Source organism: Heliconius melpomene, chromosome 18 (genome assembly GCF_056956725.1).
Source record: "Heliconius melpomene rosina isolate 202511_hmr_F chromosome 18, ASM5695672v1, whole genome shotgun sequence".
In the NCBI taxonomy this organism is placed as follows: domain Eukaryota; kingdom Metazoa; phylum Arthropoda; class Insecta; order Lepidoptera; family Nymphalidae; genus Heliconius; species Heliconius melpomene.
Window position 1 is genome coordinate 8,014,812 of NC_140406.1, and position 16,483 is coordinate 8,031,294.

General features: G+C 34.9%; 1 protein-coding gene and 1 non-coding gene across 2 annotated transcripts; both read left to right on the plus strand.

Moving 5' to 3' along the window:
• The first annotated feature begins 2,178 nt into the window (after nucleotides 1–2,178).
• Nucleotides 2,179–2,371, plus strand: LOC146529411 (U2 spliceosomal RNA). The gene has a single exon (XR_014879056.1). It is a non-coding gene; the product is annotated as a U2 spliceosomal RNA (small nuclear RNA).
• Nucleotides 2,372–14,532: 12,161 nt separating this feature from the next.
• Nucleotides 14,533–15,898, plus strand: LOC146529412 (uncharacterized). The gene has a single exon (XM_085201711.1). It carries the CDS (start codon nucleotides 14,648–14,650, stop codon nucleotides 15,896–15,898), a length of 1,251 nt encoding a protein of 416 aa, XP_085057837.1. The 5' UTR covers nucleotides 14,533–14,647.
• The last annotated feature ends 585 nt before the right edge of the window (nucleotides 15,899–16,483 follow it).

Below are 16,483 nucleotides of genomic sequence, written 5' to 3' on the forward strand. Positions count from 1 at the left end.
AAAGCGCCATAGTGGGCAACATTAAGGACGCCATCGACACTGCCACCACTCCACCTAGCCAGCGCGGTCTCCCTCCCACACCCAGGTGGATAGAAGATCTCATCCAAAAGAAGAGAAGAACCCGCAAGTTGTGGCAGAAAAACAGGGACCCTGCCACAAAAACGAAGCTGAACAGGCTTATTGACCAAGTCAGAGTCGCCCTTGGCGACCGAGAGGCCCACACATGGGAAGAGCGGATCTCCAAGGCATGTGAGGACTACCCCTCACTGAACAAGCTCAGCCGCCAAATAATGAAGAAGAAGCCTCCAGCCCGCCCACTACTCCATCAAGACGGCTCCCTGAGATACTCCTCAGAGGAGAGAGCCGACATGCTGGCGGATTATTTGGCGGCCCAATTCCAGCCGAATCCCAGTGAGTGCCCAGTCCTCCATGCCGAGGTCGAAGAGGAGGTGAAGACGCGCCTCTCCTCACTCAAGGCCCTCACTGCTCCTGATCCACCATTCTTCTCACCTTCGGCCGTGAAGAAGGCAATCCGGGGCCTCAAGCCCAGGAAGGCTCCCGGAACAGACGGAATCACAAACAGCGCCCTACGCCATCTCGACAACCGACTGACTGCAGCAACGGCCAGACTCTTCAGCGCCATTCTGCGCCTGGGTTACTTCCCCCGGGCGTGGAAGGAGGGTCTGGTCGTGATGATCCCGAAGCCAGGGAAGGATCATAGGAAACCGGAGGGCTACCGCCCCATCACGCTTCTGAACGCCATCGCCAAACTGTTCGAGAGGATGTTACTCCCACTCCTGCAGCCGCACCTGCAACCGCGGCCCGAACAGTTTGGCTTCCGAAGTGGCCACTCAACCACGCTCCAAGTGGCCCGAGTGATCCACTTCGCCGCAGCAGCAGCCAATAGGAAGGAGAGTGCATGTGCAGCCTTCCTGGACGTCGCCGGCGCCTTCGACCGCGTCTGGCACCCAGGCCTTCTGACGAAGATTCTCCGTACTGGAACCCCGCACCACGTCGTCGCCGTCCTAGCCGCCTTTCTCGACGGCAGGACCTTTCGCGTCAGAGTGGAGAGTGCAGTTTCCCGCAGCCACCTGATCGCCGCCGGGGTACCACAGGGCAGCTCACTATCCCCTGCCCTGTATGCCCTCTACACGGATGACATCCCGCTAGAGCAGGGCTCGACGTTGGCGCTTTACACCGACGACATCGCCCTGCTCGCGAAGAGCCTGACGCCCGTCCACGCCGCCATCAAACTCCAGCGAGCACTCGACTTGCTCCCCCGCTGGCTGTCGGAGTGGAGGCTCACCCTCAGCGTGGCTAAAACCCAGGCAATCTTGTTTGGAGGCCACCTGAGATTCCCTCCTCCGCTGCGCCTGCTGGGTGAGCAGGTTCCCTGGAGAAAGGAGATCACTTACCTGGGCGTAACCATTGACAGGAGGTTGCAGATGTCCAGGCAGGTGAAGAAGGCCGCTGCTGCTGCCAAGGTGGCGTTATTCCACCTCCGCCCGCTGCTGCGCTCGAAATTACCGCTGCGCACGAGACTTGCCCTCTACAAGTCCTACGTGAGGCCACACCTCACATACGCCGCCCCGGCCTGGTACGCGCTCGCAAGTGCGCCCCAGCGCAAGGTCCTACAGGTGGTCCAAAACGTCGCCCTCCGGCGCGTCACCCAGGCTCCCTATTACGTTCGGAACACCACCATTCAGCGCGACCTCAGAATAGAGAGCCTGGAGGTACACATCGGCCGGCTCGCGCGCAACGCATACAGCCGCGCCGATGCATCGGACCACCCACATCTCCAGGACATCGCGCCATGGCATTCCAGGCCACCGGACAAGATGCGCCTACCAAGGGATATCCTCACCCTACCTAACTCCGCCTCCTGAGCTGCCCCTTCGGTCGCTGGTCGCCTAAGCTGGGCCTCTCACGGGTAACCGTGAGTCTCACCTGGCTTGGCTGACCGCCCAGGGGGCACACAGCTCATCCCTTCACCACGACTTCCCCCCCCCCCCCCCAGTTGACCCCCCAGTTAACCCGATTCCCCCTTGGCTCCCAGGCCATCCCCCAATGACGCGGCTATCGTAATAGCCGCCGCGAGACACCGCAGAAGAAGGGCAACCGCCCTGTACTGTTTCCCGGCGCAAGCGCCGGACGAATGAAATCCACTACTTAATACCTATCGCTTCTCGGCCTTTTGGCTTAGATCAAAGTGTAGTATCTGTTCTTTTCAGCTTAATATCTGAAAGTCCCCGTACCGCGGGAACAGTATATTAAACTGATTTTTGTAGACTGACGGGATGACCGGGGCTCGCTCCACTCCTGTCACGGGTCGACCCGGCATTGCATTGCCGCCGGGATCGGCCTACACAATAAAATTATAAAAATAAATGTTTGCAAGGAAGAACTGTGTTTCCTCCTTAAGCACAATTATTAGTCTTATACTAGTGAAGTAGTGATACGGCATTATATTACAGACAACCTAACAAGGCTTCAAAATTCAACGGACTATAAATAAACCAGTGTATAATATAGAGAGATTGAACTAAACGGATTAAGCACACCTAAAAAACTGGCGTGTTTTAGCTTCACGCTATATCCTGCACAAAGCAGGAAAGCTAGTGTTATGACACTCTGGTACATTTCCCACCGAATTTTGGAGGCGGTGAGTGGTGAAACTCAACTCCGCGGCTGCATCGACACCAGAGCGAAGAAAATAGAAATTTTTAAATATTTTATTTCCTCGAGTGGGAATCGAACCCACAAACTATTATATAATAACAAACTGTGCCTTGGTCTTCACACTTACAATTCAATACTGTATAACTTTTCAATTTATTCTAATTGACTTATTTATCGAAGAATTTTTTATTACAATTTAGTCACGACTCTAGACGTTGGATAGAAAAAACAAGCTTAATAAGGAGCAGACACCTTAATCTTAATTCATTGCACAAATAGAAGGTACTCCATTGTGGCTGATATATTTAAAAATGTACGAGCTCCCCTTCCGAGGTGGAACGGCGACCGCAGTATTAATGAAATTGACTTCCCCTGGGACTGAACCCGGAGTTCTTGGTTGCTTGGCTTTTTAGGTAAGTGTGGTTTCTTTGTTCTACGAAGTATTGACAGTGTATTAATTTGAGCGATCATTATCATTATTCTGGAATTTGATAAATTGAAATTGGTGCCTATTAATGTATAGATTTATTTCTAGTTAGTAAAATTAATATTTTTTTTATTATCAGTAATTTAATCTGATAAATCGACAGTAGTTAATGACAAAATAATTATTAAATCCAAGTCTAAGATTATAATTTAAAGAAGGAATTCCATTATTTCTTATATAGTAATCAACAGCAATTACTTACTACACCGACAAATTATCAACTCGAGAAAATCTTTCACACACGACTGGCGAAATTTAACGATACCATACATTCTCATTTGCAGGATAAGAGGGTTATAAAATTAATACCTCACCTCTAAATCGTCTGGTTACCTCCCTGAATGGTAACTTATCTTAAATATTTAAGTTTTTTGGCCCCTTCCATCCAAAACAAGATTCAATTTCACGCCCCAAATAGGGGCCCATTTCGGGGTATTCTCGCTTCCTTCAAATGTCAGGAGACAACTAAAAGCATCCAATAACTCTAGAACTTTACCCATTCATTTGTCACTCTCAAATATTCAGCGGCTGAATAAGTATTGTGAGAACGGGAAAGATCATTTTATGCTGGTATTCAAACAACCCATTATGGTTGCATTCTAAATGGAAATGGCATGAACTCGATTTAAATCAATCTTGTGTCAAATTGGAAGGTGAAGGGCGCGTTTAAATTCGTTGGTTAGTCAATAAACTTCTTCGTAATAGTCTTACAAGGGTCTTACTAGCTTTTTTCACCTGAATTTTTTTATGAAAATATATATTTTTGAAAAACTTTTTTATTGAACGTTAATAAAATTTTCTATAGGTAAAAATAATGTTCTTTATGTTCCATTCTCGCAACTATCTAGTAACTAATAATATACTTAACATTCGTAAAATGGTTATTGTTATTATTATTTACTAGAAAAATTGTTTTGTTTGAATCGCTCAAATATTTGTTCCAATTTATGGAATCGTAAATCAATATTCATACATTGACTTAGAATCTATGTTGAATAATTTAACATAAAGTCGTAGATGATATGTGAATCTTACCTGAACGCCTAAGATATATCTAATGAAGTGTAGTCACGTAACAGCCGTGACCTCTTAAATTAAACTCTACGTTATCAAAGCTCGTAATTAATTTACCTACGTGCAGAGATTTGAGAATTACCTGAGACAGTAGACTAAGAAATTACAACACTAATAAGAAGTTTCTAAAGAAACTAAAGAAAAGAAAAACTGAGAAAAGAATTCATTTTTTATTTGTTAGAAAAATATATATAATTATTATCTAAATATACTTGTAATCGATAAATTTGTTGATTACGTCTATCGCAGTTATAAAACCTGATAAGAAACACCTTATAATTCTGTGTGAAATGAAAAAAAAATACAAATATAATTTTATATGATAGTATTTACTTTATATGATAATTTTATAGTTACGCAAGGTACTAGTCCAGATCTCATAAAATTCTTTGAGAGTAACCAATTTTGATATTAATATTAAATTAATGATAGTAGTTTTTAATAACTTATCATTAAATATATATGCAAAACACTATGAAGTTTCAAATTAATTATCATAATATAGCTACCAATTTTATCTAGTAAAGCTCCTCAGACAGGGATCTTGTTTAATAGCGAATAGTTGAAATTACAGAGTACCCTGAAGTAACCGTGCTTGTAATTACATGGACCTTTGTCAAATTAAAGGCAACATTAAATTTCACGTTGAAAGTAGATTTTGCTATATAAAATAATTTTTAATTTTGTGTACAATTGAAATTTGAATAGGTATATAATATTCACATATAGGGTAATGACACCAGTAATCGACGCCTTAAGAAATGCGATAAAGGATAGCTTTTTCTTTAAAACACAAAACTAATGAGCCTAAATTTAAATATTGTAGACAAAAATAATGATTAATCGATATCTTTTGATAAATCGAGAAATGTAGTAAATTGAAAAATATTAATATGTAAATATTTTAAGCAATACATAAAATAAATAAATAAAATAGTTATCACGGTCAAAAATTATAAGTAATAGCTTGCGCTTAACCTCTTTACAATTATTAAGAAAAAGCTTAAGAAAAATAGATTTTTTTAAATCGTCATCTTTAAGTAAAATATCGTCAACAACATATATTGTACTAAATTTCATCAGGACCGCTTAGTAGTGTTCACAATTAAGGAAAATTCTTTTTAATTTCGAAAGTAAAAAAAAAAGTTTTGATCACTTCTGCCTGTCAGTTACTGGTGCCATTACCCTATATATTTTTTTTTACAATTAAATCAAATATATATTTGTTGTATGATCTAAAATCATATAATTTGTATTTATACATTTTTCATTTAACTTCATCTTTTATTATGTGAACTAAACCATAACACCAAATCAGTCTTATATCTGGCTTTCTTCTTTTATTATAAAAAAGTAATATTTCTCAACCCGTAGCTGACAATTTAAGCTATACCAAAGGCCACATTGGAGTCTAAGCAAGCTCACATGATCCTCAAGTGAAGCCTTAATGGCGAACTATTAGCCAGGGCTAGACGGCCAAGGCATTTAAGCCACCATAATCTAGCTTAGAAAAATTTCAAGCTATTTTAAGGAAAACTAAAGAGAAAATTTCGTGCTAACTGTGCCAATGACGTCGGAAGTAATTGTTAGATCTGCGGGTGTGATTGTAATCTTGTTATATGTGAAGCCTTGGACGTGTCGTACGTATTTAATCTTGATTGTAAAATTTCACTAAGTTAACGCCGAAAATTACTAACAAATATTTTTTAAGTTGTACTAAAAAGGTATTAAAAAGGAGAAAACATTACTTTTAATAAAAATAAAGTTAAGTGCTAACATGATATTTATAAAATAATTATAGATTAAGGTTACTTAAACATTTTCTTTTTATAAGCTTTTATGAAATATTATAATTACTCACCAATGGACTGAATATAAAAACAGAACAATTTCAAAACTTTTGTCTGTAAAGAAGAAATATAAAAAACTTTATTGTAGAGTATATTTAAGATTTTCTTTCCTATAAACAACCTGACAAATTAATCCCACGAGGAGGTCTCACAAGAATCGGCGGAATCACATGAACTGAAGCCTATTAACCTAAACTGGACGGCCGAGCCAGCTAAGCTACCTTAATCTAGCTTGGGAAGATTCCAACTTGGTCTCAAGAGTACTGGAAATTTAAAGTCCTTGTAAAAACCAATTGCTATCCACGGACGATCTAAATTGTGACGTGACGGAGAGCGTAATGTTAGTTGTTACATCTATTTTCTATATACATGTTATGTATGTGTTAGGCTATAGTGGCGTACTAGAACAGCATCTATGGTTTTAATCAATATATTCAGTTCTTAGTTCAATCTTTCTTTTTCTGAAATATAAAACAACAATATTATTTTTAATACACTTTTATATTTTTATATCACTTACTAAACAGTAGTACGTACTCCTTAAATTCTTATTCTTAATAGTAACCGCGTCGAGCGGCGTTCTTCGTAACCCACTTCCAAACGGCTCGGCGTATATTAAATTAAAATACACTTACTATGCGAATAAACATAACCAAGCGAACAAATGAAAAATGGCACAGCTAAATCTATGGCGATGAAATCCATAGAAATGCTTTTTTTTTAAATGAATAATAATGCACATTATTTGGCATCTCGGTTTGCCTGTTTTGTTTGATCATAAGAGAACCATATAGGACTATGCAATAACTATTTTAATTTTTAAACTCTACATATATATTTTTTGGTACATAATGCGATATCAGCATATGGATTTTTGTAATAATACATCATTTTGTTTTAAATTTTCGCTTAGAAAAAATTGCGTATGAAAATATTGGAAATCATCTGACATTTTAATAAATTATTAAAAGCACAGTATTTTGAAAATATCTAGCATACTCTACTCTCTTTACTTTAGTTTTGATACATATTTGAGATTTGAACTCACAATTATTATGACTTATAGTCAAATCTTTGCTTTACTAAATTTTTGTTTTTGTTTCCGTAATATAATTATACTTTTAATTTTTTACCAAGTTTCGTTTTTTATACCAATTTATTAAATTCCAGCACTTTCATAAAAAGAAAAAGTTTAGAAATATTTACGGGTGACAGCTCCTTTCTATTCCGCTGGTCCGTCGAGACCAAGTATTGTCGGTTTCCTACGCGGCGCCTTGCGAGTAAACACTTTCAAGAAACTCCACGAAATATTGAAAGAAAAAATAGTTATATTTACATAATCTTATTCACATTCGGCTGGTAACATTTTATATGTAGAATAGCTTTACAATCTTGGATCATAATATGAGTACAATAGAGATGAGGTGGAAATTTAGGATGATGCATATAATACTATGTATCAAATTCATTCTTAGGGTTCCGTTCCTCAAAAGAATAAAATGGAACCCGTATAGAATCACTGTGTTGTCTGTCTGTATGTCTGAATATTTGAATTGAAAATATTATAGAACTGAAATGAAGAACAGAAAGACAGACAGAGACAGAAACAGAAGAACTGTAACTATATGAAAAGCAGAATTTAAAATTCCTCCAAAAACTGACAAACGCAACAAAGAATATCCAGCACAGCATTATTAAACGCTTAATTATTTCATATTTCATAACCCAGCGCTCAGTGCAATGAAAACAAATATATCGCTTCCCTTTTGTTTGAATCGCCTACAAACTGTGGATTAGTATTACACAGCAGTTTAACCTTCCATCTGCATACAATATACCGATATAGATAAGAAAACAATATTTTTTGTAATTTTTCTATTTGTCTGTGCCTTTGTGCTAATCTCAGAAACGGTTTAACTGATTTAAAAAGTTGCATTTAAATCATTATTGTATTTTGGCTGTTCGGTTTGCATAAATAATAGATAAAAAAAAAGTTTCAATATAATAGATTTTTTATTATATTGACCAAAATTTTAGTTTTCAGTATAATAGATATTGCCATAAAAGTGAAATGTTATTAAACACGAGTTCAGATTAAACAAATATTCGTATAGTTCAAGCAAGCGAAGCCGCGAGCGAATCGCTAGTATACCAATATAAATAGACACAAGTACGTATACTCGTGTATGTGGATATACATAGTATTTCCCGATGAATACCCCGAGTGGCTGAGTAGCAATTAGATTCCGCAAACATGGATCCACTCATGCGATACAATATGAGAAAAGGGGCAGCAAACAAAAGCCTGCGCTAAAATACTCAAAACCTTGTATTGCGGCGTATAATCGGCTGAAAATTTAATATGTGCCCTGTGTCAAAATTGCTTATGAAACGCGGAAATGGTGTTTGATGTTTTGTTTATCTTTTTTTTTACTTATTTTCTTTACAGTTGTTCGGAAATCGAAAACGAAAATTTATTTACCGATTTTATATTTAAAATTGTAATGTAAGTCGTGTTTAGTAATATAAATAAGTAATTTTGATTAAACTCTACCAAAATCTCTAAAATGTATTACGTATCACTAGCGTTTGTGTTCATCCATCAACCCGAGGCAATTATGATCCCAAACAAAAATAATTGTTCGATTCCGTAGTTCCTGAATAAATATTTTTTTCTTAACAATAAAAATATCATTAATTAGTAAATAAAAATGTTGAAAAATTTACATTTAGGTGTTTAGTATAGTTACCTAATAATAATAGATTAAGGAAGTTTGTCACGTGCTATCGTCGCAACAGTTGCTAATAACATCTTGTTAATTATCGTCCATAGCTTGCTGTGACAGTTCCTTATTATCACGCATAATCCCAATAGGCTAGTTATTTAATATTCAAAATGTTAACAAAATGTTTATATTAATAAAATCATTAATATCATTATTTATAAAATATTTGGGGTATCCAAATGAACTGAAAAATTGAGAAAAAAACCTATAATTTTCTAATATGGAAAGAAACATAAACCGCTAATTGAATTTGAAATACTATTGAAATTCTATTAAACCGCAGAAAGACTTACAAATCAGCCACAATCGTCCTGTAGATGAAACTCTAACAATGAGACCAGTTGCCACTGAAAGGAATAGAATGCAAGACAAACCCGCTTTTGATGCTTCACGTAATACGTTCTATGACAAATTGGAATTTCAAGTCGCCGAGACAGAGGTGCTATTCTGAGGAACATTCGATAATTGGTCTAGAATCCTTTGTGGCGGTACACTTTTTTCTTCTTTTCACTTACTCTCGACAACTGTGAGGACGTTTGAGAATTCTTTTATTAGTGAAAGGAAATTTTATCGTTGGTTGATTGCTGCTTTACAGTTTTCTTTTGGTGTACGTGGTGGATTTATATAGTTTTTACAGGGTGGATATATATTTTTTTAGTTTTACGATTTAGGCTCTAAAATTTGACATTTAAAAATATAAAAGTATGAATTGTATGGTTTGAGAGCCCCGAATTTAGTGTCTACAACTGCGAATTTGATGCTTAAATATATTAATCGTACACACATATATTTAAAAATAATTCAACCAGTATTTTCATAAACAACATTTCAACGTAACAACGTAATATTCCACACTAATCTCTATACCGTAGTCGACCGTCAGCGAGCAGTCGCGCCTCTTGCCGGCTGTCAGACGCCACTGTTTAATCAAAATGCAAATTAAAATGCTTTCGCATCAGCTTGACGTGACAAAACACCGCTTCCCGGTTGTTGATGTGTATTTTATAGCAGCCTGGAGGCTTCGGCGCTCACTTGGGTAACAAACTACTGTTAGTCGCGTTTGTCTGTGTTGTACTATTGGAAGGAGCTTTATGTGTTGTGTTCTTGTGTTGTTTTTCTGTGTTACTATAGAATTTATAGGAAAATTGTAGAAAATCTAGAAAATAGTCGGTATTTTGAGAAACTTAGGGAACACATATTATGAATACTATTTTTTTCCTTTATGTATCCATACCTATACTATAAATTCGAAAGTAACTCTGTCTGTCTGTCTGTCTGTCTTTTACGCAATCAGGCCCAAACCGCTAATTTAATTGTGATAAAATACTCGTATAGAGACACATGAGGGTACCGGGATGAACATAGGATACTTTTTTTTCTTATATTTGTAATATTGTCGATATATATTAATATATTAAAATAATTATTCATTTGACATGCAATTTATTCCGCCATGTTTATAACAACCGCCGTTGCTAAGCAACGATATGCAAAGTTTGTTGTTAGAAAACGTCACCCAAAATGAGTTTGCTTGACGCGTACAAGGCGCGCGCCGACTCAATCTTATGAGACAAAAACAATGTTCTACAAAAATATTGTCCCTTAAATATTGTTTAAAAAAGTCCGCGTTGATATATACTGTAGATATAGATTTCTATACTTTGATATTCATCCTTATGAAAATAAATATAATAGTCACTTTTAGCATTTTATCTAGAAATTATAGTTTACTGTATAACATTGTAATAAATAATTAAGGAGATGTCACTGATTCGGAATGACCTAGCCTTCGAGTGGTATAGTATGAGTACGACCGACGCGAAAGGGCAGATGACTTTGATGGTTTTGTAAATTTTTATATATTTTCGAATTACTGTTAATTTTTATTTAATTATTTGATGCTTATAATTAATTTATCTCAGTTCAGTTATCTATACCGATGTTATACACTTAAAATATCGTAATTTTAATCATTTGGGATTTTATTTAATATTATTCGCAAAAAATATTAATAATTTAATATAGAAAAATGTTTAGTACGCGCGCACGCCAACGAACACGCCACGAACTTTAGGTACTTTTTCTAATATTAAGAATTTCCTTTAGTTACTTTTACTTCTCATGATTGTTCATTTCGGTTACTCAGATATTTTTTCTAATAATAGATCTCCACTTATTATTCTTTTTTAACTTATTTTAATTATTTAGGCTTATATTTTCTTACAAATTCTATTGAAAACCGAAAATAATTTCATAAATATATTTAATAAATAATCGTATAGTTCAAGCGGGCGTAGCCGCATCCGGGCCCACTAGTTAATATATAGATATTATAGCTAACTTGACCACTAATACAGTTTTAAGTTATGATTTTCCAAAGAAAGCGAAATAAAATTAAGTTAGTGATGACCAAGATATTGATATATTTTGAAACAGAGAAAAATTTGGCACAAATGTCTGAATGTGATGACACATGATGGCTATAAATGCGATCAACTATGGAAACAATTTCGTAATTATGACGATTTAAAGCATCCTCCGGGCTTCAGCGCTCACTTTCACACAAACAACTGTTTATCGCGTTTTACACTGTTGTATAAGCTTTATGTGTGTTGTTATTTTTCTATCCTATTTATACGAAAATTGTAGAAAAAAAAACTAATTTAATTTATAGTAAATGTTCTAATAATCATTAAGCAGGGGCGTGATAAATATTTATTAGCCGGTTGTTTTAATGGAATTAGAGGCCAGTTGTTGCACAGGGGTCGTTGCACAAGTTGTGGGTTCGAATCCCACTCGAGGAAATGAAATAAATTAAAAAAACTTATCCTTTCTTTTACTTGATTAAGGGGTTTTTTATAATATCCTGAACTAAAACATACAAATATTTCAAACTATTTTCACTAAAGAACTTTATATCAAGAAGTTCTAGTGAATAGAAACATAAGAATATTTTAAAGAACTCCTTTATCGCCTTTAGTAGTGACAAGAGAGCTGACTCGCTTTTCGCGTAAAGAATCAGCATTGCAATTCAGCTATATTCGAGCGTGCGTTCTCAGCATGGTTCAAAATGTACCGAAGAAGATATTATGCAAGTTCAAAATTATTTTAAATTTTCCCTCCTCTCCTTTTATTAGCAGTGGCTTCAATTTTTTTATTCATTTAATTAATAAATATAAATAAACTATATGGAAATATAAATTTCAATATAATGCCTGGGCCTCAAATACTCAGCAAGTCACTTATTTTTTTTATTTCAATTTATTATACTTACATTACGTTACTTAAAAATCTATTTTCGAAATAAACTAAAACACCAATAATAAGATAGGTTTCATTAATAAAAGAACAAGACGAAAAATTCCTCCAATTTTCCTTATGTATTCAATGTTCAATAAAATGTAATAATGTCTTTAACTCAACTTTATTAAAGTCAATCCTTTTGGGGTTACTAAAGGAAAAATACATAATATAAATAGGATTTGGCCATAAGACAATCACAAAGAAAATAAAGGAAAAGGTTAACATCCTAAACCTATGATGGCTTTGAAAAATCTGTTTTGTATTACGCCACAAAATAAAATATACATACAAATGTACGTATTCTTCAAAACACTTCTACCAATCGCTTTTTGTCGGTTTTATGTGAAGTCTCGTGATAGTTTCCATTGATTATAAATATTTTCTTTGTCTACTATTTTTTTTAACATCTCGTGTAATTTTAAAGATTGATAGCGAATAAAGTATTATAATGAACATCTGAAAAAAAAACCGCAAATTAAAGTTTTAATTTCAATTGAAACTATAATTGATTAATTTAGGCCTTCGTTAAAAGTATAACATATTATTTTTTACAGTTTTAAATAAAATATATACGAGATATGGGCTGTTAAGGAACTATAATTAACCTCTATTAACCGTTTCGTAACAAAAACATAAAATTTGACCATGTGTATTTAATCGTACGTCAAAACTATATACAATGGAAACTTGTATAGAACATATATCGATAAGTGCGGAGGCCAGCAACGGTTTCTGTTACATCTCCGACGAAATCTAATTTACTCTTAAAACTTTTGCAGCACGGTGTCTAGACGTGGGCATCTAACTTTTATCTATATAAGTTTTACTTCGATCGCCACTTTTAAATGTATCAAAGTAGTGCTGCCTGCAACAAAACAAACAAAATCTACGGAAATATTGAAAAGATTATATATATTTTTAATTCTTACTTTAAATTAAATTAACTAATACAATGTAAAAACTTTTAATTTATGTAGTATAGCGGAAGAGTTTATTTGTTTCAACACTAAGATCTCTCGATCTACTGGTCTGATTTACTTTAATTTTGTATGAAAGCTGTATTCTTCAGAAGTGCTATAGGCTATATAACATTACGGTGTAAGTCTTAGTTAGCCTTAAATAACGAAATAACAATAATAAAGAACGCCATCGAATTGCTTTAAGCGTGTGTTAATAAATTATTATACATTTTTTACAACATTTTAAATACTAAAAAATACTAGGAAAAGCGATGGATAAATTGTTCACAGCCTTAAAAGCATCGTCCAATAGAAATTAACTTTATTTTAAAATTTTCTTCAAAAGATGCATCTCCGAACGATATCGATTTGCTAGACTCAGGCGGTAAATAGCGAACAGTATGAAAGTGGAGCCCGTTGAGATTTCCGTTTCTATTTTAAAAGCATTCGTTAATTTAAATAACAATCGCTACTTTAAGATAATTATTTTGATTTCACCTTTTTTTACTAAATTTTACTGTTATTTATTATTGATGTTGAATTGAATTTTTTAGCTTTATTTATTTTTATTAAAATCTAGTTATGCACTCACCCAAACCCTCAGTATTAGGTTAAGCGAGATTATTCCGCTGGCTCAGCGAGACCACCGGAGTATTCCCATTATTGTTATAAGCACTTTTATTGTTTCGTAAAATTCATGTTAAATGTCGCAATACATTATAACTTTTGTAATACAAATACTTTTAACTTTAAGAATTAATATTGTTGTGATCTCCAAATCGATCAGACGTATTAAATAGTTTTAATTTAAATTAGTATTTTATTTTTAAAAAAGTAAATTCTCAATTAGAAAGTTTAACTGGCGCAGCCGGTAGGATAGTCTATCAAAGGTCTGCGTGTCTTGTAGATTTGGGTGTCCAAATTCGCCCAAAAATCGCGAGTACAGTGCGAATAGACTTAGGCTATCCACGAACCAAAGAAATAAGTTGAACAAGAAGATGGGATCAGCGATCGGTCGGTGAGTAAAACTCTTTGCCTTCCTTTTTTCTTATATTCCCACATTCTATTTGAGATTTACAATAAAAATAAGTGGCGTTATTTTGGGATTGAACGTCTCGCATTATAACGTATCTGGTTTTAATATAAAACTCTATTAAACCTGTAGTTCTAAGAAAAGTATCTCCATAGACTAATTAACGTCTAGAAGTAATATTATTAAAATATTTTAGTAATTAAAGAAATATATATATATAATAATTAATGATCTAAAAATCGATCGTAATTGTTAATATGTATTATGAAATAAAATAAAAAAAAAAAAATTATTATTTTATTGTGTTTTATTTTCCTACTATTTTTATATTTTTAATTTACTGTGTGCTATTTTTTATACATAATTGTTATATGTGTTTTTGATATATTTTATATTTTTGTGTGTGTTAAATTAGTTAAAAATAATTGTAATTGATTTGAAACTTCAGAGCTCTCTATTAATTTTTACTCTACAAAATGGAACAATCGCGAGAAATTCCTTTAGCGTCAAATAGCGTAGTACCAATACCCAATGAAATGTTACGACTAATTCCTCTTTTCGGTGGCGACAAAAGAATATTAAATTTATTTTTTAGAAAATGTGAGTACATTATAAATAAATTTCGTGGTCATCAGCAGCAGAATATTTATGTTTTACATGCTATAACTAGTAGATTAATAGATGATGCCGCCGCGTTGTTATCTGAGCGTGAGGATATAGAGACGTGGCCTGAGTTAAAAGAATTATTGGAACAACATTTTGGTGACCCTCGTAGCGAAGAATGTATAAAAATTTCTCTCGAATCATGTAAAATTAAATCAGGGGAAAGTTATTTAGAGTTTTGTAACAGAATACAAAATATTCGGTCCCTGTTAATATCTAAAGTAAATTTATCGGCAGATGAAGAAGTTAAAAATGCGAAAATTGCTATTTATAACCACACAGCCTTAAATGTTTTTCTCTATAATTTACCAGAAAATATGGTGCGTATTGTGAGACTTAAATCACCTAGTACATTAGAACAAGCTCTATCAATAGTTTTAGAGGAGGTTAATTTTCATGAACAATATCAACTTCGTAATCGCATTCTTAATAATTCAACGGCCCCGAGGCCAACACCTAACGTCGCAGGGTCGTCATTTACACAAAATAATCTTACCCCTCAGCAAAAATTTAATTTTGGAATCCATACTATTAGACCTCAATTTACACAACAACCAAAATTTGAATATAAACCGCAGCAAACATTACTAAAGCCTCAACCGTTCGGGTATAGGCCTCCCCAAAATCCACAATTCGGATATAGGCCTCCCCAAAATCCACAATTCGGGTATAGGCCTCCCCAAAATCCACAATTCGGGTATAGGCCACCCCAAAATCCGCAATTTGGGTATAAGCATCCCCAAAATCGTACTATGACACCACAACAGTTTGGTCAAAGACCACCTCAGAATAACCGCTTAGAATCAACTGACATATCTATGAGAACGGCACCCCCGCGACCTCAAATAGCGCAACAAGGTTTTAGGTTAAATGAAACTGATTTACAAAATGAAAATTTGGAATACGACTATTACTACGATTATGATCCTTATGACTATATGAATTACGAACCGTATGTTGAGGACGTGCCTTATGCACCTATTGACGAAATAGACAATTATATTGTAACTCCACCAGCCGAGGAAAATTTTCAAACAGAAGCCTCGCAAAAGAAGAAATCATAGAATTAAATTGTGACCCGAATCTTAAATTACCTCATATTTTTATTCCAGAAATTAATGCAAAATTAATGATTGATACTGGCAGCACTCGCTCGTTTATTAGCCCCCGTATTGCTTACCAATATTTTCATAATTTTATTAAATATGAACCTTTTAAAGTTATTAGCACACATGCTTCTAGCCTACACAAAGAAATTATTGAAATTCCCTTATTTCCGACTTTTAATACTACAGATTATCATAAATTTCATTTATATGATGTAGATGAACGCTATGACGGACTTATTGGAAACGATTTACTTAAACAATTGGACGCAATTATTGACCTCAAACATTTATTACTGAGAACTAAGACCACTGACATTCCTATAATTAATAATTTGAATTATCTCGTTCATTTACAACCTCGGTGTGAACAACGAGTAAAGATCCCTACTGATTTACACACGGGAGAAGCAGTAATTGAATTTAAAGAGTTTACACCTGGTATACGAATGCCTTCTGCATTAGTAAATTGTATTAATGGATATGCATCAACAATAATTCAAAACACTTTAGATAGACCTATGACTTTGACTATTAGCAAAG

Bases quoted from the DNA above. Each gene is read 5' to 3' on its own strand.
- LOC146529412 (XM_085201711.1), top strand. From the start codon at position 14,648: ATGGAACAATCGCGAGAAATTCCTTTAGCGTCAAATAGCGTAGTACCA.